The following is a 27,248-nucleotide window of genomic DNA, read 5'->3' as shown; positions in this document are numbered from 1 at the left end:
TTCTTGTATAAAATTCTGCACACACAACTAGACAAGGTGTCTGTTATTTTGCCAGGGAAAAGCATCACACACCACTCTTTTGAGCATTTGTTTAATTTTACATTTAAATATTTTCTTTAAATACAGCATTATCACAATGGAAAGAACCTAAAAGTTTTCCTCCCTCCCTTCCCAACCCCCCAAATGCAAAGAACCAGACAAGCTGCTTTGGATTCACATTGAAAATTACTACCTGCATACAGAGGGAAATTTTGAAAAGAGTCATTGAGGGGTTGTAAAGTCACTTCTTCCAAATAAGTAAAGACAGCAGAGAGGAAGCCATCTGCTTTTGCAGTCAGTGACCTAGCTGCCTAGCAACCGTGAGCCACAGCTGTTCTGTTCAAGTAGCACCAGAAACAAGTTGGGCTGGTTGGTAGACGAGGCTCACTGCTCAGCAAGACAGTTCAATTTAGCTCTCAAAAGGGAAGGGCCAATGGGGGTTAGGAATATAGGATTTTGTTAAGGAAAAAAAAAAAGAGGTTGCAAGAAGTAGTTTTCCAGGTAGAAGCCCTGGGATATGGGGCAGGTTGGACCATGTCTATGATGGAAAGCCTTTTTCTAGATCCAATGTGTCTCTCTATCCTCACCTGCCCTGGAAATCACAGAATGAGCTTTTCTCTAGAGAAGTCGACCAGTAACCCGGTCCCTACAGATTGATGGCACCTGGTAAAGGTAACTCAAGCTTGGCCTGTCTCTAAGTCTAACTGTTCAGGGGAATTGCACCAAGTTATGAAACCATATTTCCGGGAAGGAATGCCATACTTGGTTGGACAAGGCAGGAAAAATTAAGAATGTAGAAAACTGCAGAATGGGCTGAAATAATTACCGAAATGCAAGTGCTTCAGACTCAGCTAGCAGCCAAATTAAGGGGTTACAGTTCAAATGCTGCTGTGGATGAATATTAAATTCAAACCACCAGTCCTTGAAGAAGGCAGGCAGACCAAACTCATATGCATAGCACATGTTCTTCCTATTTTACTTTTTGCTAACCACAATGGGGAGTAGGGGGCTTTCTTCCTCTTTAAGAAAAGCAGAGATAAATATCACTTATAAAGAGGACATTCACTCCAAGGAGCAGGTCTTAGGAGCCCAACAGACAAATAGTCATTTCATTCTCTGCTTTAGTAAGGAACTCTATGGATCTCAAGAGATTACTCCACAAAATATCTCTAATTCCAATTCTTTAAAATTCAAAACTCTTAGCATTTGCAACCACACAACCTAGCACTCCACAACAAGCTTGTTCTGCTTTTAAAACAAGCCAAAGTATCGTCTAAACCTAAGAGACCCAATGGATATTTGCAATTCAGCTCCTACTGTGGAATGGACTGTAAAGGCTTCCCTCTTCCCTTAATCCCACATCCCTAGAAGGATTGGTGTTATGGTAGAAAAGGAGAACAAAAACTCATCACTGCAGACCCTGTTACAGGCCATTCTTTGCCCCATTAACAACAGCAGATTACCCAAAGAAGAAGCTGACTGAGTAAATGAGCATAGCCAGGATGCAGAGAAAGGATAACTGCTTGGTCCTTCTGCCCCAGGGAGGAAGGCAGACCTTCTTGAATGAAATGAAGGTACCACCCTACCTAAAGCTTCCTGGCAGAGTTGTGCATTTGTTAAATACTTAAAGAAGAAAGAGGGCCTATAAGGGCTGGAACTCCTCCCCTCCCCCCCTGGAACTTCGGGAGAAACAATTCAAGTGACAGACCAGGGATTGCCACTGTGGGGAGGAGGTCAGAGAACATCACACATTTCAAATATGAACCTGTTAACCAAATGGGAAAGTGGCTGGTTTTAAATCACTGAGGTTTCTACAGCAGAAGGCCCATTCTGGCCCTTTCCTGTCTTAGTACAGGGGACCACACGACATTCAAACCAGAAGTATCACCAGGCTCCCACAAAAGAGGTGTCAGACCAACAATGTATGGAAATGAGCTTTTATCTGGCCCCTTTGGAGGGACGGAAATTCAAGGGAAGGGGTACTTTGTTTGCCAGGCTGTTCAAAGATTCCCACCTTCTGGTCCCCTGGAAGAAGAGTGGCTTGAGTCACTCAATCCTTCCTGTCAGATCTCAGCCTCTTCCTTCCCAATGGCCAGAAATCTTGGGGGTTTAAGACAGCATAGTCCCCCCGTGCACCAAGACCCTTCAAGGGATTAAAAGTTGGGGTTTGGTCTTCTTGTGTCTGTCTTTCCTTTCTTTTAAAATATCTGTACAAACACCCCCCCACTCCCGCATATCGCTTCCACCCCCACCCCACCCCCTTCTCCACAGACCCCAACAAAATAACTTGGGAGCAGCAGTGGCTTCTTTCAGTTTTGTTTTAAAATAGTATTAGATAAAATAAGTGAATAAATAGAGATTGGGAGAGGGGCAGTGTTCCTCAGGTCACACTGGCAGAGGGAGTGCCAGAGAGGAGTCCTTAGGAGGTTGGTCCTGGTCACAGACCCCACCTGAGGTTTGCTCTATCCCACAGCCTTCCTCACTGTCTGTGTGGAACGGAAGGTTTGGTGGGGACCAGGTAGGGTGGAAATCATCACATTCAGGCCCTTCGGGGTTACAGCTTTCTGGCAGTAAGGATTCTGAAGTGGGCGATTTCCCCACCTCTGGTTTACTGAGGGCCGCTGGGTCTGTGGGGCAACAGGCCACCAGTGAGGTAGCAGGAAGAGAAAAGACACTCAAATCCTTTTCTATGGGAAATGAAGTGGGGATTTCAGATGCTTCTGAATTAGGTTCCTCCTTCATCCCCAAGACTGACCTTTGCTCCACCTGGTAATAGACCACAGGGCCACTGTTCAAGTAAGAGGGTTCATTCACTGTTGGGGCAGCTGGGTGCTCAGAGTTGTCAGCAAAGCATAAAACTGAAGAGCCTGAGGGAAGCTGGGCTTGGATGAGGATGGGGGCAGTAAGGCCTGGGCACAGCTCTTCAGGAACTGAAAGGGGCTCTTCCAAGATGCAGACGCCCAGATGGCTCTCGATGCTGGAGTCCAAGCTGGCACTGGAGCCGCTGGAGTCTTCCGCTTTGAGTCTCTCCAGCTCCTCGGCACTCTGCAGGTGCATCACGGCTGTCTCGTTTTCAGCAATGAACTCCTGAAAGTCCTGGGTCTCCGAGTCGTGAGTTCCTGGGAGGTCAGCACCGGCCACCGTCAGGAGCTCCTCCTCTGGGGCCACTGGGCGGCTCACCTGTCGCTTGTTCTCCAGCTCCAGTTTCATTATGGTGTGGAGGTAATGAGTCCGGACCCGGATTGGATTGAATTCAATACGCCCTGCCATGTTTCCACAACCATCCCGAGAACAGCCACATGGAAAGGACATGCGATCCACCTGTGTGGGAGGGAGGGGTTAAAGAAAAAGGAAAAGAAGGGATGAGGGAAAGTGTTTTATTTAAGATTTTAATTCTGAAGACAGAGGTACATTTCCTTGTTTTTAGTTTTAGCATCAGATTATAACCATGTTTAGGTTTCCTTTTTTCCTGTCTTTTCAATACTGCACAAATGTCCAGAAACTACAGGGTTAAGTAAAAGCTGCAGGCAGAGGAGGTCGAAGGTTTCACTCCTGATGGTGATCATATAGCCCCAATGCAGTGCTATCCCAGAGTGCCCTAGTCAGGTGAATTTAACTTAAAGAAAAAAAAGGGAAAAAAGGAAAAAACGAGAGAGAGACTGATAGAGGAAACAGAAAGACTAAAAAAATATTACTCGCATTTCAGCTGCTTATATGCTAGGTATTAAATTGAATATTTTTTAAAAACATTTTTTACTTTAAATCTAAAGCCAAAATTGTTTAAATTTCATTTCCCCCTTCTTTATAAACTCTTTGGCAATAGGCCAGTTACTGTTACAGATCCATTTGTCTTTCCAGCGACTTCCATATCAACTCTCTTGCTTAAAGACACAATCAATCCCCCCCTGACAATTTGCCAAAAAAATTAAAATGAAAGAACATTTTCCCTGCATAATGATATGCTGAATATAAGATAGATGCCCAAACCACTGTTCTCCCTCCCCATATATTCAGCAATATCACTGAAAGTGATTTGGTTTTGAAATTGCACAGCTCCAAAACAACATACAGACACCCATGAACTAGGGAGGTGAACTCAAAGGCATTTACTGACTCTAGGAGAGGCTGCAAAGGCAGGTTTAGGCTGGGTTTTTTTTTCCAATAAGATAAGAAACAGCTCAAAAGAACACTGTCCCAAAGGAAAACGCCACCTGTCTCCCCTCTATTGCCTAACTACAAAGGCGTCGTTATGGAATAGGTAGGGAAACTTGTCTACGAAGCAGCTCTGCAAGTGCTCCAGGGACTTCCCAGCATCCCACTTGTGCCAAGGGCCTGGAATCCACCCGTGCTGCCCCAAAGCCAGCTTTCTCTTCACCAGGACAGGCTGCCTTTCCCAGAGGGCCCTTAGGCTCTGAGGGTCTCTGTAGACATGATCTCATTTGATCGTCACAACAGCTCTGTGACTAGATATTACAAGTATGCTAATCCTCATTTTAGACGTGAAGAACCCGACGTCCAGAAGGGTCTTCCTGGCTCTCGGCCAGAGCACGTATTTCTTAGAGGAAGGATCGTGTTTCTTAAACAAGGGGCTGCTATGACCATAATTTCTAGGTGTTCAGCAATAATCGTGGAGAGAAGAAAAGGACCAGCATCTCAAACTGCCTAGGCTTCCCTTTCTTCGAAAGCCAGCAGTATCTGAGCACCTGGACACGGTTACTTGCTCATTTGCTATTGCCACCTAAAAGGGCAAAACGTATCACTCAAGAGCTTGCCCTTTCTTTGGAGCGTCTACCCACATTGCTCCAATCAGCACCTTCAGTCCCACTGACCTGACATTTGATCCCGGCTTGGCTGCAGGCACATGCCTCTGGGTCGCAGTATAGCCGGCAGTCACAGCCACACTCCTCTCGTGAAAGGCGGATGGCCCGAAGCTCCTGCTTCTCCTCCGCATCAATGCGGTGGACGCCGGAGGCCCGGAGCAGGGCCCGGCGTCGCTTGGTGGGCAGAGGCTGCAGGAAGAAGTAATCGTCCACTTCCACATTCTCTACATCGATGTCCTCATCCGACACATCATCCAGCGTCAGGCCATCGGCCTCCACGGACTCCACTGTCCCATTCTTGGTCAGCTGCCAAAAGATGAGCCGAGTTAGCCTCATGGGCAAGGTCCACACAAGCATCACCACCAGTGTGATGGCAGGCTCTAGGCAGCAGCACAAACAATGAGGAGCTAAATGACTGTAAGCTATTCATGGGACCCCCTGGGACATTAACCTCTCAAAACCCCAATTCCTCTCTTCCTTTGAGACCAAAAAGATTTTCTACGGGAAAACAAGAGTTGAATAAACAACACTATTATGAGTGGTCAGCCTCTGGGAAATGGTCCAAAGACACACACAGTCTAGTGTAGAAGTACATTGATCTTAATAGGGAAAGAAGCAGGGATGGGGGGAAGAGAATCCTGGGGAGGAAAGAGCCCAAAGTGAAACAAACTTTCTGCTCCTGAAATAGGAGAACTAGGGTGTAGGGGGATGCCCATTAAGTGCAGAGGGGCTGAAGCTGTTGTGGTGTATGGATGTCGCAGTCTATGACTGTACCAAAAGAAACAAAGAGATTTAAGAGAAGCTCGGATAAATGCACTTGCACAGTTCAACACTTTCAGAGGAAAGAAGAGCCAAGAAAACCGCAGAGACAAGTCAATAATATTGTAAACAAGCAACAACTGTGAAAGCCTTGAGGCACTGATGAAGGCAATGGCCAACTGTTTCTCTAGCAGAACTAGCAGGAACCATTTACTCCTCTCCTCACTCAAGGTGCATGACGTTTTTGGATATGGCCACTGTGTCTGGCTAATTTGTTACAAGCATTTTTTCTCTTGGTTTTCAATGGGGTATCGAGAATGCAGAAGACCAAAGAATAAAAAGCCATTGAAACATAAACACACACACACACACACACACACACAGATGGAGGTTCAAAAGGAAGCACAGACAAGCAGGTCAGTTTTGAAAGAAACGTGTGGAATTGATCAAATGCATATTTAAAAATCAAGCACTCTGAAGGGCGAAGGCTAGGGAGCCTTCTTAGCCTTTGCAAGTAGGGAAGCTGCTCCATCCCCCCTCTTCCCAGCACCCGAGGACATTTTTTGCATGCTGTCCCTGTCCAGTAATCCAAAATGAGCACTTCTTCCTTCCACTCTTTGAGGTAATGTAGGGGGCTCACAGGCAGCTTGAAATTTTAGTCTGGGAACACAAACTTGAAAACCTTTGCCAATGCTGGGATAGAGTGCCAGGCCTGGATTCAGGAACTTTGTGAGTTCAAATCTGGTCTTGGACACTTATTCACTGTGTGACCCTGAGTTAGTCACTTAACCCTGTTTGCCTCAATTTGGCATCTGTAAAAATGAGCTGGAGAAGGAAATATTAAGCCACTCAGCATCTTTGCCAAGAAACCCTCAAATCAGCTGACTGAACAAATCCCTTTTTGTATTCTGTTGCACATAAAAAAAACATTCATTTTTAGGTGTTTTAAATTCAGAATCTTAGAAATTCAATAGAATTTTTGGGAAAAAAGGAACTATTAAAGAAGCAGACAGAAAGGAGACAGAAAAGATCCAGAGTTCATTTACTATTAACTCCTTTGACATGGGATTGATTTGCCCTTTAACCCTTCATGCTTGCTCTGGGACTCCAGTGACTGAATGCTTCTTGCAAGGGATCAATACAAGTACAAATGTGGTAAGAGCCTTCGATCTTCAATGAAGACCCCAAATTTCTGTTGGCAGTCATCTGTGAGAACTTCTCCAATTCATTTCAGAACAGAATACATGATCTACCTTGGGCTCACCCAGCATTGGGTGAATTCCATGTTGATATATAGGAGAAATAAAACCCAGGATTTCTTTGGTGTATTTTCAGTGCCTATGCTGTGATCAATGCAGAATTTTCTTTTAAAAGGAATGAGAGAAGAAATGAGCTATAGCTACTAAAAGATATACTCAAAATAGACCCATCACTGAAAATAAACTAAAAGAAACTTTCAACAACTTGTTTTGATTTTCAAGAGGTGAAGGAAAGTCGCATATACACTGAATGGGATGGCCATAGATTAGCTTGGGCTCTCTGATCTAAGAACAAGTAGGTCCTCAGGAACTGAGAAGCATCAAGAAAGCTGTGGCATGGGATTCTGAAAACAGAACTCAAGGCCAAATAATCCTAAGTGCCCTGGAGGCTGCAGCCATAATGAGAGCCAAGGGACTAGAAGATTCGACTTATTCTTTCAGGACTGCCCAAGAATCCAGACACAGGAACGCGCCCTTGGGGAAAATGCTGCAACAGATGTATGAGAACCATGCCAGAGGCAGATGAGAGAAAAGCCAGTTCACCCAGGGGTTCTTTTCAGGGTCAACCTTTCTTTCATATTATGGTAACAAAGTCCACACTATGCCACTGCTATCACTTAATGAATGTTTCTCAAATTAGGATTCAAATGCAGGGGGGGTGGGGGAGGACCACCGAGACTCAAAAAAGTATTTAGTAAGGGTAGCCTATTTCTTTAAGTCCAACTAAAATCCTACTTTCTACAAAAATCTTTCCCTTTGTTGTTCAGTTGTTTGCGTTTGACTCTTCGTGACCCCATTTTGGTTTTCCTGGCAAAGCTACTAGGATGGTTCGCCATGTCCTTCTCAGCTTTTTTGTATAGATGAGGAATCTGAAACCAACAGGGTTAAGTGACTTGTTCAAGGTCACACTGCTAGTGTTTGAGACCAGATCTGAACTCAAGAAGAGTCTTCCCCTTTTCTACCAGTAGCAATGCAATGACCCAGGACAATAGAGGAACTTGTTCACACACAGAGAAAGAACTGTGGAACCAGAAATGCATTAGAAAAACATATGATTGATCACATAGTGTGATTGGGATGTGATTAGTTTCGATGTTAAAGGATCACGCTACTGCAAATATGAATAACATGGAAATAGGCTTTGAACAATGATCCATGGATAACCCCGTGGAACTGCTTGCCGGCTCATGAATCATGTAACCATGGAAAGAAAACAAAACAAAAGGTCTTTCTGACTCTGGGTCCACTGCTTTCCCCTTTAAAATGATCTTCAATTTCATTTTATATATAGCTTGCTTTGTATGTTCCTGCATGTTGTCTCTCCCATTAGATTTGCCTCCTTGAAGGCAAGAACTGATTCCTGAGCAGCCCTCTCACATGTGACCACGGCCACCCTCTTTCCTTCCTATCAGATCAAGATCCAAAAGGAGAAAGCCCAAAGGCATATGTCACACCAGAGAGCTGATGTGGCCGTCTGAAAATAAACCAAGAACACTACCCACATCTTATGGATAAGGAAAAGGGCTCCGGGTAGTTCATGTTAGTAGTAAGACAAAGCCAAGACAATGCTCACGCTATGCCAGTGCCCTGAATGCCTGAGGACTACATGCAGTTAAGACATCTGTGGCTATGGGCACCTCTCTAAGAAGGGTAATCAAGACAGCCCTTTCAAGAGACGGACGTATCGATCCAACCCAATCCCTTCTTGGCTCCGCTGCCAGTGACTTTCCTGAGATGTAGGTGTGACCACGTCACTTCCAGCATCAAACATTAAATCCAATCTTCTTCGCCAATCCCAGCTCCCACTTTTCCAGCTTTCTTCTACATTCCATCCCAAGTTCTTTGAAATCCATCAACACTGGCCTTTGTGCCATTCTTAGAACAGGACATGACATTCTCCTGACTCGGCGTGTTTTCTGACCATCGCACATCCCTCCTCATGTCTGCCTCTTGGCTTCCCTCAAACCCCAGCTACAATCCCCCTCTTCTAAGGGAAGCCTTTCCCCATTTAACTCTGGCCTCTTCCCTTTGTTGATTATCTCTATCCTGAACAAAGCTTGTCTGTGCATAATTGTTTCCACGTTGTTCTCCCTCAATCAGACTGTGAGGGCTGGGGCTATCTCTTGCCTTCTTTGGAAACCCCAATCCTTAGCACAGTGCCCAATAAACATAAAGTATTGAATAAAATATTTCCTGCCTAACTGAATTATTAGTTCATTGCTCCCTCATTAGTCCTTTATATTTAATGTTCTATAGATGATTGCACATATGGATAAAATAACTACTTTCCATAGTAGAATAAAAGTAACATCATTCTCCAGGCTAACTGAAAGCATTCTTGGGACAAGTCCAGGAGCACACCCAGTTCTGTTCTCTATAGATTTAAGAAATTAGACCTTTATCAGAGAAATTTGTTATAATCTCCGCCCCCCCCCCTTGTTTCCTTTCTAATCTTGGTTACATTGGTTTTGCTTGTACAAAAACTTTTTAACTAGGAGCATACCCAGAAGGCAGCAGGGATGCTATGTCTTTATACTGTTCTCACTTGATTTTTATCCTCTCTGCCAAGTCTCTATAAATTTTGAAATTTTCCATATACGTGTAGCTTGGAGGTTATGAGTATTTGGCAACATGGTGCCATGTTAAAAGTTTTCAGGGACCAGTGTTAGGTTGGGGTGATTAGGGAGAACACTTTGGTCTGCAATCACGCTGATTCGGGGACATTATTTTATTATTAGAGCTCTCCAGGATATCTGAAGGTCTAAACATATGGTGTGGGGATCATTAGTCCATGAAAGAAAATAAGCTTCTGAAGTATATGATTCTAGCCATCACGGATGGCAGACACCCCCATAGGAATTTTGTAGATGCTAAATTTTTAGAGTCTGCTATGAAATATGCTATACAGCTACTACCGTTTCCTTATAGAATCTACACTGAACATCAAGTCTGGGATAATCCTGTAAATTTGGTAGCAAGGACCTTGTGCTGAATTGTCATCATAAACCCTTTCATTTTCACAGAGACCTGAATGGCCCAGCTATTTGTTTCATGCTTCTTTAAGAGGCCAATAGATGGGCTTGAAGTCAGAAGCCTTGAGTTCAAATTTGGTCTCAGACGTTTCTAGCTGTGTGACTGTGGCAAATCATTTAACTCTGTATGCCTCAGTCTCCTCAACTGTAAAAGGGGGATAATAACAGCATCTACTTCAGTGGGTTTTGTGAGGGCCAAATGAAATGACTGTAAAAGCACTTAGCACAAGAGCCTGGAACACAGTAGGTACTATATAAATGCTTCTCTCTCCTGCACCCCCAAGAAAATTTGGATTGAGGTCATGCAGGGTCTTTTGATTCTATTCTTGGATTTTAACCACTTCACAGGCTTCATCTGGAGGCAAATCACTTGCAATTATATTTGAGATATATACTGCCTGGTGAAATGGTGTTTACTTAAAGCAAAAAGTATTCCTGTAGGTTCTGATGTATTTATCATGGATTTCTAATTTATTTGTCATGGGCCTTTACTTGGTCTACTAATCCTTTTCTTCCTTTTTGGCAAAGAAATGTTCACCTTTCTATAGCTGCTTTAGGGTGAGGAGTCCTGTGTTTCATTAGCATTGTATGGATTTAAAATATTGTTATTCATCACATTCTCCTCTTCTTTTTCAAAGGAATTCAGATAGAAACAGTCTAGGGAAGAGGCTATTGTTTCTTTTATACTTAATAGGTTCAACAAATAGTTGAATAAAGATTTAAGATATAAACTCATTCTCTGAAGGCTTGGTGAAACCTTCTTTGGGAGAACTCCAGTAGCAGACAGGACAAAGGGGATATATACTTCTTCCTAATCCAGCATGACTGATTTCTTCTGCTGATAGCTCTATTTTGAAAGCTCCACATACCTTGAAGGCTGTACTTGGTGTGTGGTATTTTAAGCATGAGATTTGTATATTTCAAAGATTGAGAATATATCCAGGCAACTGTAGACAACAACTAGTCTTATCATAATGATCCCATTTCATTTATTGAATTCATATGTATTTTGAGGCCTGTTTTTGTATTGAAATTTGTCATCTGTCAGTTCATGAAAGATAATGAGTTTCTGATGCATAATTCTAGCTAGCAGGAGGCATCTTGGTTAAGTCTTTGATGGGCATTTACATTTTTAAATATGCAGTGAATTTCTATAGATTCCTTGTCTAATCTGCACTGATCTATCAGACTGGTTTTCTTAAGGATTACCTTTCTATAATTTTGGATGATGCATTAGCTCTTCTATTCTATAAGCAATTTTGCTTGATTCCAGACATTTGAAGTCAAACAAAATTGCTTTTTGTCTTAAACCTAAGCCCTCCCATAGATTCCACACAGAGGAAAACCACTTCCAGCTATATTTGAGTGCTGTCAGCTTTTGCTATTGTTCAGTGAAGTGATTTCTGCTTTTCCGAAAATATTTCTCAAAGTTTTTCAAACTGATGATCATTTACATTAAGAACGTCTGTCAATCTTCCTCCTTTTTGACAACAAAGTGTTCCTCTTTTCATCGTTGCTTTTAGAAGGATGGAATCAGTGCTTCATCAAGACTTATTTTTGCAAGGATTCTTTCCAAAGCTGTTATGGATATTTTACAATTCCCAAAGTTTACTATGATTAAATTACTTTAAAATTGTTTTTTTCCCCAATGAGCTTTAACTTCAGGGTTCTAGTTAATCTCTAGACTATACAACCATAGCTTTCCCTTTGACAAAGAGCTACATGTTTGATGTATATTATCTGGAAGAGACACGAGTGTTTGAAATGCTTTTATCTAATGATTCAATTTTACCTCCAGATATGAAGCTCAAATCTGGGTATGGCACAAGTTTGCTCTACATTAAGAATTTCACACTTATTGAGTCCAACTGGCATGCTGATCTCAATGGATAGCAGATAAATGTGTGTTTTGTTTTGTTTTTGGTAGAGTCATATAAGTTGACGTCATTTATGTACATCAAGTGATTAAAAAGATATTTTGGTAATCCACCCTCTTTACCTTGAAAGGCATACTTAGTTCTAGTTAGAAGAGATAATGATGGGTTTAAGGCTAAGTATTACTATAACAGGCTTAAATTATCTCCCTGAAAGATGCCATGTTTTTTACAGAGAATAGTTTTCCATGTGCATAACAAATACTCTAGTGTTCTTAACCCATGTGGGTCTATTTTATATATTTGCAGTACATAAAATAAGACAAGTGTGGTAAATGTGTGTGTGTGTGTGTGTATACGCACATGTATGTATATATAAATCAAATTTTGTTTAAAAAATTCTACATACAGCAGTTTATGATTATTAGAATTAAAGGAGAGCTATCAAGGAGTACTCCTGAAAAAAAGACATCAAATTCCACCATAGGCAGCTTATGAGAACTACTGAAAATGTGTGGTAAAGCAATGGATCAATATCTGGCCAATTATGCACAGTAGAAAAACCCAGATAAATGCAACAACAAAAAAGTAGAAAGGAATCCAGAAAACGAATGTATATAAGAAATTCTAGATTCCTTTAATCAATACCAGAAAACAAAAGTTAAAAAGGTAGGGTGACATAAGAAGTCAAAGCCACACAAAGAACAAGATGAATAATTTAACTACAGTCTTGAGAAGTAAATAAATTGGATGTGAGAGAGAACCTTCCTAAAGAAGGAGAATTTCTGGTCATCTATATATATGGTTGAAAGAAGTCCAACACAAATGGATCAAACAAGAACTACAAGCTTATGTACCATTAACATCATAAACAAGAGAACAACACTAGCAAGGGGGATGACAAATGGCAGCTTCTCTGCTAAACTGTCAAAGCAGAGTTCAATGAAGATTCATAATTACTTGAAGTATTTCAGCAGTGAATTAGTAGCAAGGTTCCTGCTATCAGACATGAGCCTTATCCAACTTTTCTCAACATTAGGCATCACTATCTATTTCCAAAGATGAAAGTACCAATGACACTCCCAAATACCAATCAGTTAGTTATGTACTTTATACAAAGCAACCATAGCTTGCTTATTCATACACACAAAAATCTATAAACAAAGAAAACAATATATGAGTGAAAACAAAAAAAAAGCCACTGGTGTAAAAACTTATTAAAGAATTCAGTAATTACTGAACAAGCTGCCTGAAAGCACATTAGGATTTATACTGTCTTTATTCATTATTTACAAAACCTTTAACTCAGTTCTGTACTCATGGCTTATTTATGTACTGCATATACATGAAATGGGTTCAAGTATAGTAAGAAGACTAAAATATCTGTTATCCACACAGAGGATTGTTTTCTTTTGAAGCACATCACCAATACAACACTATCAAGAAAAACAGATACAAAAACAAGGTATTTTTCAAGGGGTTTAAGTTTCTTGCTGGTTCTGCCTAACCTTAAATCCAGTATCAATCATCTCTCCTAATTAGAACTTAAGTATGGCTTAAATATTAACAGTGAGTCAAACCCAAATATCTTATTAATCACCGAGTGTCCATGAATCAAGCTAAATGAATGCTGAGAAACAAATCTGGGAGAGAGCTGGCATTAATTAAACCCTTTCTATGTACCAAGCACATTAAATAGCCCTTTCATCTTATAGAATCTTTCTCCAATGATATCAAAATGCCATTTGGAGTCAATAAAGGAATAAATTCTTAATGTATGCCAAGGAAAGTTGATGACTGAGGCTTTAAGCTTGAATCTGGAAGTCTCAAACTATTGGATGAAAGCAAGATCCACAAACATATTGGTATTTGGCAAGGCAGTATGAGCATCAAGGTATTTGTCTGGGTATGTCAAGAGACTTAATGGCATCCTGAAATCAAAGCTTAATTGGAAAAACTCATGTAAAGCAATACCTATGAAATGGTGTCTGAGTGTACACTTTTAGAACTATAAAATGGCCCACAGAGATTGAGAAAAGAGTCTTACAAAAACCTGAAATATACAATATTAACAACACACAGAACCCATTGTTCTAAGGCAGCTGTAGAAAGATTAATATTGTTTCCAAAATAGGAAGCAGAGGAGTGGTATACATTCTTAAAACACATGATAAATAGCTCAAACTCTTACAGAAACACTTTGGGTGAGACAATACTTCAACAAGGAACAATAAGGACAGATAATTATATGCCATTGGATTTGTCCAGTGAAACCTCAAGACGGAGATTATGAGATGGCTAAGATCCAAGAATGGAATTCAAAGGTCTCCAGTAGGCAACTTCTACATCAACTCAGAATATACAGCTGAGTCACACAGGCCAACGCATATGGAGTTTATGATGGAGGTCCAGGAACAGGAAAACTGACACTAGGAATATATCTATAGATGAGTTATCCTTAGTACATAAGGAATGGTAAAAACTCTGTAATATATCAGTGCAGACTGTAAAAATATAGCACCTACAGACTGCCTAGCATGACGTGATGGCTAGAATCATATGAATCAGAAGTTCACTCTGACAGTCTGATACAGGACAAATGCCCACACTATAAATACAGCAGACTTCGAACACCCAAAATAAAATGTCCAGCAATCTGAGCATGACTGTAAACCAAAGTGTTCCCCCCTCGACCAATCCAACATAATAGCGATACACCAAACTTGAAGAATAATTCTAACAAATGTCATCACATCATCATATATTCAGAATCTTCAAGTTACATGAATGTGAAAAGTTTTAAAAATATGAAGCCCTGGCAGAGGAAAAAGGTAGGGAATGGGATAAAGTGTGGATCATCCTTGCTGACTCCTAGTTACTACTGGAGTTGTCCCAATGATGCTTTAGTGAGCCTGGATGAGTTTAGTATTTTTATTCCACTATGAAAAGTATGATAAATCCACTTTTATCCAGATGTGCAAGTGCCTATAGAACATTAAATATAAAAGACTCACAACAGGAGAGTGACTTGTCTGAGGACTGTTTCTGATTGAACCCCATCAAAAAAGAACAAATGAGTATGATAATGATAATGATTTTTTTAAATGACAAGACTCAGGAGCCAAAAGGTCTGATTTCTAATCCCCCCAGCTTTGCCACTTGCTAGAACTATGATTGGAGGACTCAATTCATCATTTCAGACTTGGCTTTTCTCAACTTTTAAAGAGGAACAATATTGCCTGTCTCACAAGGATGATATGAGGATCAAACAAGACAATAGATGCAAAATATTTTGTAATATGAAATTATTACTAAAACCAAAAGAAGGAAACCCCCTGAAAAAAAGGAGCAAAATGGAAATAAAAGATGAGAATTTCTCTTCTGATACATGAATCTTTATTGGATGCAGCATTAGTTGCTCTTGGCTTGGTTTCCTGCAAACAAGCAGAACTCTCAAAATAAGTCTTAGGTTTACCTGATTTTGCCCTGGGGGCTCCTACAGGGGCCAGGGTCTCCCTTAGGGTCAGGATGGAATCACTCTGGCAGGGCATCCCTCTGCCAAATTCAGGTGCCAGGACATTTCTTCTAGGGGAGAGAGGGGAGGAAGCCCATAACTCTGAATGGCAAATGGATCAATGTCTATTTGCCAAGTTGTAGTTATGGGGCTAATGATGGAGCTCTTGAACATCTACAAGCAAGGGAACACTACTAAATGTTGTGCCCATTAGAATGGAGGCAGGGCAGGCTGTAGACTCATAATGTTCAAATAGAATTGGAAATGAGATAAGGCCTCAGACAAAATTCCTCTGATCCTACTGCATTCTGTTTTCCTCCCAAAGCTTCTGAGTAAGTCATATAGACCCAAAATAAATCAGACTGAATCTAAAGCAGATTTTCTCAAATCAAGGACAAAGGTTATGATTCTGTATACTTGGATCTGCAAAGTCCTAAATGGTTTGGTGTTGGCAGCAAACTTCTGTACATAGGAACAGAGTGAAATGGTCTGCTATGGCCCTTCTTCCTAGTCTTGATGTTCTTCTGGTGTGTACAAGATGACTGTGGTATTCTCAATAGCTACCTGAGTGTTAAATGAATTTGCTAACAGTCTAGTGATAGTTGTATAGTAGTCAATAAGGGGTCATTTCCAAGGTGGGAGGGATGAGGTAGACCAAAAGGAAAAACATAGTTTTATGAGATCATAGACAAGAATTTGAAAAGAACTATAAACAGTGACAGAACTGTCACTCTATCAAGTTAGAGACTTCCGGGTCCCAAGTAAGCAAACTGGAAAATACAGGGAAGGCAAGAGGCCCTTCTTGGAGGGTAAAGCAGATCTGTTTACCTATCTGCAAAGCTCCTCACTCTATTAGAATTATGTCATAGAGCTGGACAGTGACTTTGGCCACAAACACATGACCAAGGTGTCCTTCCCCCTTCTTGGCACTGCCAGCACTGATTGAGTTCTGTCCCCTCCCCTATCCCCCAAGCACCTTCATTTTCTTGGCATGTAGCTTCTCCTCTTTCAGGTGCTCACGGAGGATCTCCCGGTGGTTGACCTCCTGCTCCTGAGCAAACTCACAAAGCGTGTAGCTTCGCACAGAATTGTGCCGCTGGGCCATGCCCAGAGAACTCCCGCCTTGACTGGGCACACTGGTGAAGCCCTGGCGCCTGGCAAAGTAGTACACTGTCACCTGATCGAAGCGCACATTCTTTCTCCGAAGTTGTTTCTGCCGCTTCAGGATAGATGTGGCTGAGGGCAAAGAACAGAGCACAATATGCAATCCAACCCAGAATGGACCAACACCTTTAATTTTGTGTCCTGAGGTGCCATTTAGAGGTAAAACCCCATCCTCTAGACCTTTCAACTCTTCTTTCTCCATTCTTATCACAAGGGATGAAAATGTTCAAAGGACAAAATGGTAAATTTAAAAGGCAGAAAAGTACATTGTTGAGAGTGACTTAAAACTGTTTTAGAATTATAGAAAAGCAAATAAAAACAAATTTGGGATGCTAATTCACATCCAACAATTTTTTCTTAGGGAAAAAAGGTAAAGGAAAATAGAAAAATTACATAAATTACATTTGGTTTAGCTGTAAATTGGGGACAATCTTTTGGGAGAGCAATCTGGCAATTTTAGCAAGTTATGTAAGCAATTATGCCTCTAAAGATCTCAATTTTAGGAATGTCATATTATTAAAAAAGGAAAAATGTTATCACGTCTAGGTCTTTTGACTAAGATCAAGTTATTAAAAGGGAAAAAAATCCATGCAAAAGCATTCATAACTTTTCAATAAAAAAATTATGTCTAATGATTAGTAAATAAATTGTGGTGCTGTTTTTCAGTCATTTTAGTTTTGACTGACTCCATTTGGGGTTTTCTTGGCATCAACATAAAATGGCAAATATAAAAAAATTTGAGAAATATTTAAAAGCCTAAGCAAAAGAAGTTTTTCAGGGCACAAAGAGTTGTGAAGAGATCATAGAATGATTTGTTATAATTTTGTTGACCTGTTTTTTCTTCCATCAAAATTTAATTTCTGTGAAGGTCCTATTTGTAGCAATGGTTTTCAAAGGCTATTTGAATAGAACTTTAGTCTTATAAAAGTCTTTCAGCAAGTTGAACAGTCTTTAAGTATAGGCTCAGTAATATTCTATATGTTTTATCCTAGCTCGATTAAGAGAGGCTCATCACGAGAAGTTCAGAGAACAATAATTTATGATTACCTCTGATAGCTACTTGTGTCAATGGAATTAAGAACTGCATTGACAAATTCATAAAAATATCAAACCTAAATAGCGTTTACCATTTTACCTGGGGTATCATTCTGCATATTGTTTGTATCTGTTGAGCTTGTCACTGGATTCATGTTTGGATTTTTTAAAGTAAGGCCTAGATAGTAAACAGTGGACTTGCATCATTTACATATTGGTACAGTTGTAGATTTCCACATTTTGTGAATCCTGGAATCTCACATGTCATAGTATAAGGAAGATTAACAGAAGCAAAGTTATTCTGAACCTAGGACATCTGAATAGTTAAATGGTCCCTGGAGAGGTTCTGTATCCAAAAAAGCAGGAAGGCTCAAGAATAGGCTCCCCAATCCCCCTAGCTGTTAGTGGTCCCTCTCTCATCAAATTACTTTGCATTAATCTATGTAAGTATTGTATATCACCTTTTATTAGAATGTCAGCTCCTAAAGGGCAAAAATGATTTCATTTTTGTATCCCCAGAACTTAGTACAGTGCCTTGTACACAGAGCTTTAATTGAACTGAAGCTGAGCAGAGGCAGTTTTCCCCAAGAGCCCACAAAATGCCAATAGCTGCACCATCCGCTCTGGGAGAGTTTAAGTACAAAGAAGGGACAGCCTACTCACGTGTAAAGCCGGCAGTGCTAGGAGGGTTGAGGCTGTCACAACTGTCAGCACTGTCACTGCTAGAGATCTCATCATCCGAGTTAGAAATGGAAGAGCCCACATCCACATCTTCGAATTTCCTCTTGAGACTCGAGCTCGTGAATGCTTCCATTGGTCTTGAAGGGGCTTCCTTGGGGAGCCCACTACAAAGGCCCTAAAGCCCCCATGCACCATCAGCTAGACAGGCTCATGAGAATCCTGCTTGGAAAGAAAGGAGTGGGGAGAAATGGGTATTAACATTATCCCTGTTATGAAACCTAGAGCCACATATGCTCCCTTGACCTCCCCACCCAATGAATGAAGGGTTTAAAGCCCCTAAGGAGACAGGGCTAGAGTGTGACCTAGACCAGTCTAAGATGGGTCTACTTATGATCAAACTCTTTCAACCTTTTTTTCTTTCCATCACAGCTCTTCCTTGTCCCCCCACCCCCAATATCCTAAACAATTTCCTTATTTTGTTTTACCTCAGCCCCTAGAGCCTTACGGAGAACACTGGAATAAGAACACACATACAGAACAGGCTGAAAATTCTGTTACAATCACCAAAAAAAAGGCAGATAAGCACACGATGAAGATTGTCGGAGATATTCATCTCCACAGTACAATTCTTTTACAATATCCTGAGTATCAGCCCACACAGACCCTCACAAAGAGAAGACACATGATCAACTTTATCAGCCCTAGGATTTTGAAGGCCCACACTTCAAGCCAGTCCTTTAGAAAGGACAGAAGTGGCTCCTCCATAAACACAAAGCCTTTGCTCCTTGGCTTTTAGAGTTAAGACATTTTGTCAATTTAAATGTTTTTTCCAGTCAGATACCCCACCCTTTTTGGGTCAGCCCTACATGTGACAGTAGAAGAGACGACTTGTCTAGCCCTCATTTGTCCCTCACTACTTCCCATGAGACTTTTTAGGTTCTCAGTTCCCTGGGATGCCACTAGTCATGAATGATCTTTCCTTAAGACTGTTCAGAATATTCTTACTAGGTTCCCCTATAAGGATTAAGACACAGTGTCAAGGCAATGAAAAGGAAGAATGAGATTAGGGGCTGCTTTATGTCTTCTTTATGTAGATAACTACTAGAGTTATATAAGCAGCCCTAGTCCTCCTGAGTTAGTCTAGTAACAACAGTTGCCCTCTGGGTCATTTGGAATTGGATTTCCCTTTCCCCTTAACTCATTCTTTTCATAAACACGCCTATTTCTGCTTCATCATCATTATTCCGTTCTTCTCTTTCACCCTTACCCATCTCTCAATCACACAGCCCCATCTTTAATTCAAGACCTGGTAACCTCTTGGCTAGGCTACTACCATATAGACACCTCACTCTCTCTCTCTTCCCTACTCCAATCTATCCTCTAGCAAGAGTCAAAATGTTTTCTTAAAACTAGGTCTAACCAAGTCACTTCAGTGATTCTATTCAATGTAGCACCAAACAGGAACTCTTCTGTGTGACAATTCAAGTCCCTGGACTCCCCTTTACACATATTACTGTCCAGCCAAATTGTTCTTGTTCCTTTCCCTCATGCCATTTCAAGTGGCTTTGTACAGGCTGTCTCTCCTCCTTGGAAGGCACTCCCTTCTCAATAATACCATATTAGATCCCCGGGCTCCTTCAAGACTCCAGCAACAGCTTCTGTATGAGGCCTTTCCTGATCTCTGTGGCTGCTGGTATTGTGGCCCCAGTTACTATCCATCTATGTCAGCATATAAGGTCCTTGAGGACAGCAGGGACTTTCACTTTGGTCATCGTTCCCACAAGTACCTAAAAGTGCTTAGGAAATGCTTGTTGATTATGACAACTCGTCATCTGTGTACAAAACTCAAGTCTTTGAGAACTAGAAAGAAGGCAGCTTGGGAAAAGAAACATCAAAAGGAGGTGAAAGAATTTTGTTCTGAGCAGATTATCTATCTCAAGAACATACACAGGTACATGACCAAAGGGTTTGTCTGAATCAGTCACCTCCAATTTCCTGGAGGATGAAAGTTGTTTCACAGAATGTCAGGCACAGAGCCTAGAAAAGCAGGTTCTCTTCCTTGGAATCAGTAATACCCAGATTGCCCAGACTATGATCTCACTGGTTGCTAATTATGCAGCAGGAATAACAACACAGTCCAGAAAGACTGGATGAATATGACTGCAGAGCAGCTACCAAGAGCATGCTGTGGTGTCAGTGTTTCCTGCCAAGGGGCCAGGATGGCCCTAGTACCAAACCTAAGTTTTTGATGGCCCACCATTGCAACTATCTCCATCAAAGGAGGACAGCTGTGTTTGGCTTCTCTCAACTGCCTGTGCACATCCCTACTCAAGGACTAATTTAACCATCTAGCCAGCTTTGGTACATTCTATATGGGAGAGTACTCATTTTGGTTTGATCAGGCCTCATCAAAATTCTGCATACTATCTTGTGAGGATCTGAACCATAAATATATGTAGATCTCGTCCAGGAACCCTCAATTGCCAGGCTTCTCAGGTATGTCAGTAAAGAAATTAAACCAGGAGGGAAAAAAAAAATCAGGCTCTAGATAAGAATTTTAATTAAAATGGAAGTGTAGCCCACAGTCCTACTAACCCTATTCTTCAGATTTCAGATGTCACCAGAACTATCAATGCCAAGACACAAGAAAGAATAGAATGAACTCAGGAAAATGATGGTATTCCCTCCAGTCAGAAGGACTCAGTTCAAATCCTAGCTCTGCCATTTATGACCCAAATGACCTTGGGAAATTCATTTAACCTCCTTAGGCCTCAATTTCATTGACTGTAAAACAAGGGAGTTGGAGGGTTCTTTTCAGATCTAAATATTAAATCTTATGAAAGCTCTGAATTAACTTAAACATCTCTTTCCACCTGATTGTCAACAATAAATTTCTTATTAAATGCATGAAAATATTAGGATAAGAGAAAAAAATATTGTCATATGAATCTAATCAGATTTTCTTTCCTATAACATTCAATAAATACTTTGGCTGCCACAAGAGAAACCAAATTAAATGGAAATTCCCACCTACTCAGATAGGGTTTAAATGCCAGGCTCAGTCTTTACTCACAGCAAGCTCTGCTGAATGCTGCAATTAGGTGAGTGGTCTTTCCCTACACTTGGGAGTAGTAAATGGATACAGGCTCAAAAATAGCTTACAGGGTATTGATTCTAAGACTGAAGGTATGAGTTTAAAAAAAAATTAAAGAAAATAGCTTATTGGCCTACTTTTGAATTCTATGTGCTTTCTATCACCTTCTAGTAACTTAGTCCACACACCCTTGTGGCTCTCATCTCTTCAGATCATTTATCTAGATGGAGAACGCTGGCAATTGTTGGTGGCCTTTACTGGCCTTTGCCAGTGTTTCTGTTATATACTTCAGGAATAAGGTTTTCCGAGTCAATGACAGGAGAAAATTGTATAGAGAAGCAACATTTTAACTTGAAAATGTTCTGAGAATGAAACAACATGTAAATTAAATGTTGGTACTTTAACTGTTTCATACATTTAAATGTTCCCATCCCAAATGTTCATTTTTGTGCTCGACCTGAGGTAGAGCCTTCCAAGTTTGTATTTGTCTGATCAGCCAGTTGGACACACTGTATGTTGTATCCAATATAGTGATGTCACTTTGGTCCTCTTCAAATATGAGGGACAATCAACCAACACCTAGATGGAAGTACTTAGGTAAATTCTAAATACTGCTTTTTATCCTAGCCTGGTCATAAATCTCTATCTATCCTAGCCTAAAACCAGTTGCAGCCTTAATTTTCAATTTACTTGCCCTTTCTCTTTTCACTAAATCTTCTCAATCCAAATATCTTGGAGCTTAACATTTCTTCGATAACATGAAGTGAGTGGGGTTTTTTTTCCCCCTTCAATATTTGGCAAAGAAAAGGTTTCAGTTCTCTTTTCACCTTACCAAATTCATTTTTCAAATCTTATGTGAAAATTCATCTTTATGCAAATAGTTTCCCTCTGCCTTCTTCAGACATACATATAAATTCAATTACCCAAATAAATCACTGCACTATTTGGAAATAAATTTCATTTCCAACATCAGAGATACAACCTATTGGCCTGTTAAAATACCAAAATGACTAAATCCCCAAATACATAATGATCTTTCAAGAATCAGAATGGGCAACTGGTATAAATGCTGTTACTTTCTATGGTGCTTTTAGAAGTCCCTTTACAACAACTATTCCCATCAGTCTAAAATTACCAAGGCAAGATCATGAAAAAAAACTAGACTAAAAAATAGGATTCCCTATACCTGAATTTTAATAAAGACTCAACATATAAAAAAGATGATACTTTTTCAGGTTCCTGAAGCTTTCTCACTCCTACCATTAGGAATTTGTGAGGCATGGGATGCTTAGGAAAAATGTTTTGAGATAACAAAAGTATATTCAGGGCTGAGTTGCTCTAAGAAAATGAAAATAATAAGGAAAGTACAGCTTTTGACTTTCTGTTACAAAGTCCTGAAGAATTTTCTTTTTGTTAAGACAAAGTGTTAAAACAAAGTTTTTCCTCATAGGATACTCTCTTTGGGATGGAGAAGAGGTTTCAGTGAAGGATCAGTGAACCAGAAAGAGTTTGGGGAGCTCCTCTTTCCAGCTAGCACTAAAAGCTCTTTTTAAGCGTTGTGATGATCCTGAGGGTTACCTGCAACTCTTGCTCAATGATGTTCAGAGATGCAGTCCCTAGTCCTTTATTTTACAGATAAGGAGGTGGAGGCCAGGAGAATACGCGTGACCTGGCCAACAAATGTCAACTTTAGCTGTCTTCTGCTTGGGTTGAAGGTCCCAAATAAGGGGGGCACTCTTGACCAGATCCTTTCTCAAACTCTTAGGATCCAACAAGCTTTAAGGAATGCTTCCTCTTATCTGAACTGGGCACTTAAAGGTGACCCATCTACTCTCATTTCTTCCTATTTTCTAAACTAAAATCCAATCGTGGACAGAGGCGGTTCTCTTTCTCAAAGTTGCCCCCATCCCCCCACCTTGATTTCAAACGCTGCTGCTTTTGGAGCACAAGCTATGGGAATAAGTCAAGATAGACACCAGGAGAGCCCAAAGGCTGGCACACAACAGTCCAGCCCTGAGGCCCTGCAGGATGAACATTGAGGACCAAGGTCGGAGGGAAGCCTCGTCCGCGGTGGGCTTAACTCGTCCAAACTGACAACTGCAGGACAAAAGCCGGGTGTACACGAGAACGCGTCTTCAGAGTTTGCAGCAGCAAGTACGCCAGCAGCTCGCTGGGGAGACTGGCACTCAAACCCTAAACAGAAGTAGGGCCCCGGTGGGCAAAAACGGAACCGGTAATGGGATAAAGACGAGGTCACCTGCTGGTACCTAAAGACTAGTGGAATGACCATCGCCGCCTTAGCAGTACCCTCCAGCGATTAACCCAGAGTCCGGGATACAGGAAGGAGACAGAAGACGAGCCGCCGGACGGACACTGGCCCGATGGGCAAGTGATGACCCCGTCTCCTTCCTGCTCATTCTCATCTCACTCCGTACTGCTTGGGGTCCTCAACAAAACCCGAACCCCCTCCCCCACCGCAGCTCCCCGATCAGCTCCCACCCCATCGCCTCCCAGGGCCCGGCCTGGACACCCCGCCGCCCCTCTTCGGAGCCTACCTGGCCTCCGACCACACCCCCTCTGGCCACCGGCCCCGCCCCCTCCTCGGCTCCCGCGCTCCGGCCGCCGCCGGCCGCCCCGCCCCGCAACCCTCAGGCCCATTACCGGCCCGACCCCGCTGCCGCTGCCTGCCTCCGCCTTCCTCGAAGGTCTCCGCCGCCCCCGCTGCCGCTGCCGCCGCCGCCCAGGCCCGGGGTAGGGAGGAGGGAGGGAGGAAGGGGAGGCGAGCCCCGGGAGCCGTGGCCACGGGCCCAGGAGCTCCGAGGGCGGCGGGGGAAGGAAGGGAGGGAGGGAGGGCGGGCGGGCCGGCCGGCGGCGGGGGGCGGGCGGCTCCAGCTCCCTCGGCTGCGAGTCCCCAGAACCGCCCCGGCTCCGACTAACAATAGGCTGCGGCCGCTGCGCCCCCACTCTTATAGGCGCCGGTACGTCCTGCCGAGCCCCAAGGCAGGCTGGGAAATGCAGTCGGCTTCCATCGACTGGAATGCTGGGAGCTGGAGTCCGCGAAAGGGGCGGACTCGTCATAAACTAGGAAGGAGTTTCGGAGTCTAAACCGCAGGGGCCTCTGGGAAAACGAGTTGCAGCGGCTGCAGAAGAGGCAGTTTCCGTCCTTCTAATCCCAATTCGAAATAGTCCCAAAGCCCCACCTTTACCCGTACGATTCCCGTCTAATATGGTCTTTAGTACCCATCTGAACTCCTGGAATAGGGGCCCCCGCCACCCTTGTAGCCCATTCCATTTTGGTGTCCTACTCCTTGTCATTGGCATCCATCGTCTCTAGAGGTAACCCCTCTACCACGTGACAATCCCTCAAATCTGGAGAGAGCGCTCTCTTCTCCGGTAGTAGTATGGCTTCAAGCTCCAACGCATAACTATCGAATCCACCCACCCCCTAGACCCATCCCAGCTCCTACAAGAGGCCATCCTGGCCGCAGTCTTTCAGCTGCAGGTTTACCAGAAGACAGAAGGGAGGATAAATTAGCAACGCCGCTGGTGGGTTGGGCTGCCAAATGTGTGGCTGAATTATATATTAAACTTGCAATTCACCAGCCCCTTTTCACCTTAATTGCTTTTTATCACTCCCTATTCTGAATTTGGGTTCAAACAGCTTATCCTCATTCCAGCAGAGATATTCTCCCATCCAATGCATCAGCTATTTTGTGGAGTTTCATGTCTTCTCCATGGCTGCACCCAGTCCTTGCAAAACCCACCAAACTACATTATACTAATACCTGGTCCATAGCTCTCCATCTTGTCCGCAGGGATATTGTGAACCTTCAAAATGCCTAGCTTTAGTAATCATTCCCTTAAAAAAGCAGCTGCTTATCACTACCCCCAGATGACTCTGTGATGGTCTCTTCCCAAATGTTCACAACAGGGCCCCTTTCTACTGACAATGTGCCTAACCTCATTTGAGCTACTCCCCTTCTTCCTCACTTGGAAAAGCAGGATATATATGTGCTTACTATAACACCTGCCATCACTACTCCTCAAAGACGCAGCAATCAAATCCACCCTAAGATACAGTTCCATCCAGGTTAGGTGACTTGACTCCTTGTAGATGCTCCTAACTAGTCTTATTTTGAATTTTAATTCCACTAAGAACCTTTATTGATATTGCCTTTCTTTTATTTTTTTAAAACCTTTACTTTCCATCTTTAAATCAACACTGTGTATTGGTTCTAAGGCAGAAGGGCAAGAGCTGGGCAATGGGGGGTTAAGTGACTTGTCCAGGGTCACATAGCTACAAAGTGCCAGGCCAAATTTAAACCTGGACCCCCTGAGCTACCCCCTCTATGACCTTTCATAGGATCATTCATTTTGGTAAAGAAACCAGAAGCAAAGTAAAAGTTTCTTCTTTCCATTATGCACTATTGATCTATCTCAAGTCCAATACTGTTCTTTTCTTAATTTTTCCTGATTCCCAAGTTAAAAAACAAACCTGCAGAACCTTTTTATTTACATTTATTTCAAGCCTGTTTGTAATGTTTTAGTTTTCATGACATTCTTATGGAACCATGCCATCTTCTGAATTTTTGTTGTTACCTACCTTTGCTTTCATCTCTTAAAACTTCCCAAATTCATCGATAGTGCCCTTTGTACCCATACCAGTCTCTCTGGACACTTCCCCTTGATCAGACTCATGTGCACCCACTGCCAGAATTCTGTTCTGGAGTATTTCCCAGCCCTCTTTTGGAGTATCACTACATGCCATGGAATTCCTACCTATCCCAGCTCCGACTCTTTGAAATCAGCTCGCCTAAAGTAAATGCCAGACAGTGACCAGCACTTCCATCCCTAGTTACCGCAAGTGCCAAGATGGCAATCACTGTCCCCCAAGGTCCCTGTCATTTCCACTTCATTTAAGTCTCCACTATCACAGTCTTATGAAAAGGAAATGACCAAAAAGGTAAAATGTTCTTCTTTGATCAAATATTTGAAGATTGTTATGTTCTGAATAATGGGGGGTGGGGTGGGCATCAGTGATTATTTTTGTTGCATTTACTAATAAAACAGGGTTTTAAGTATATGCTATGAACATGACTGCTGCCATTTTCAACCCTTCACTTCAGTAATTTAGTGGAACCAATCTGAATTTGGAACACCAGTCATCTTAAACTTTTCCTTTTTTAGCTCATACCAAATCAGCTGCCCAGTTTGAGCAGTATCTCTTGCATCCATGACCTCCTTTCCAGAGTCAGTCTAGTTTAGGCCTTCAATAACTCTTACCTGGACTACTGTAATAACCTTTAGTGCATCTCCTTGATATTAGACTTGGCTCTTCTCTAATCCAATTTTGTATATAGAATGTCACCCCTTCCTTGCTCAATTATCATCAACAATTCTCTAATGCCTATTATAAAATAATTGTAAAGAGCTTAGTATCATGCTTGGCACATGGAAGGTGCTGTATAAAAAATTTCACAATATAAATGTTAACTATTGTTGTTAGTAGTATTGAAGTCCAAATGCCTTAGGTTGGCACTCGGGACCTACCACAAGAAAAGGAGACTATTTTATCCCTCACTAGTTACTTTTCCATATCATTTATTTGAAATGTATTTTCTACTGTCTAAATACAATTTGTTCACATCACATTGGATTCAATGTTCCTTCTCCTCCCAATAACCAGCTTCCTATGCTGAAATTCTATTAATGCCCCATCTTCCAGAAAGCCTTCTTTGATTCCTTCTACAAACTCCGACTACCCTTTGTGTGTACTTCTCAGGCACTTGAAAGTTCTATTTTAGGGTTAGCCTTTTCCCTACTGTCACAATACTAAACTCTGAACTTCTAAATAATATGAAAGAGTTTATTCATCTTTGTTTTTGCAGAGAACCTAATAGTGCTTTGCATATGAATGAATGAATGACAAAACACTTATTAAGCACTTAGTATCAAGCACTGTGCCTTAAGGGCCAAG

At 41.9% G+C, this 27,248-nt stretch overlaps 2 protein-coding genes across 4 annotated transcripts; one reads left to right on the top strand and one right to left on the bottom strand.

Annotated features, from left to right (window-relative positions):
- Positions 1-75: 75 nt before the first annotated feature.
- On the bottom strand, positions 76-24,253 carry CSRNP2 (cysteine and serine rich nuclear protein 2). Of its 3 annotated transcripts, none has more exons than XM_056798218.1 (5): positions 23,933-24,253; positions 18,160-18,396; positions 16,274-16,533; positions 4,869-5,165; positions 76-3,360 (listed from the first exon to the last, which is right to left on the bottom strand). In XM_056798218.1, the coding sequence occupies exons 2-5, from the start codon at positions 18,308-18,310 to the stop codon at positions 2,425-2,427; spliced, it is 1,644 nt and encodes a 547-aa protein (XP_056654196.1). In that variant the 5' UTR covers positions 18,311-18,396; positions 23,933-24,253; the 3' UTR covers positions 76-2,424. The 3 variants fall into 3 exon arrangements, with proteins under 3 accessions (XP_056654196.1, XP_056654197.1, XP_056654198.1); XM_056798219.1 differs by having other exon boundaries at positions 23,942-24,253; XM_056798220.1 differs by having other exon boundaries at positions 23,960-24,240.
- LOC130454452 (uncharacterized) lies at positions 21,980-24,951 on the top strand. The gene is made up of 2 exons (XM_056798231.1): positions 21,980-24,022; positions 24,244-24,951. The coding sequence occupies exons 1-2, from the start codon at positions 23,664-23,666 to the stop codon at positions 24,374-24,376; spliced, it is 492 nt and encodes a 163-aa protein (XP_056654209.1). The 5' UTR covers positions 21,980-23,663; the 3' UTR covers positions 24,377-24,951.
- Positions 24,952-27,248: the final 2,297 nt, after the last annotated feature.

Source organism: Monodelphis domestica, chromosome 5 (genome assembly GCF_027887165.1).
Source record: "Monodelphis domestica isolate mMonDom1 chromosome 5, mMonDom1.pri, whole genome shotgun sequence".
Lineage (NCBI taxonomy): Eukaryota > Metazoa > Chordata > Mammalia > Didelphimorphia > Didelphidae > Monodelphis > Monodelphis domestica.
Note: the sequence above shows the minus strand (reverse complement) of the source record. Positions and strands in the feature narration are given on the sequence as shown.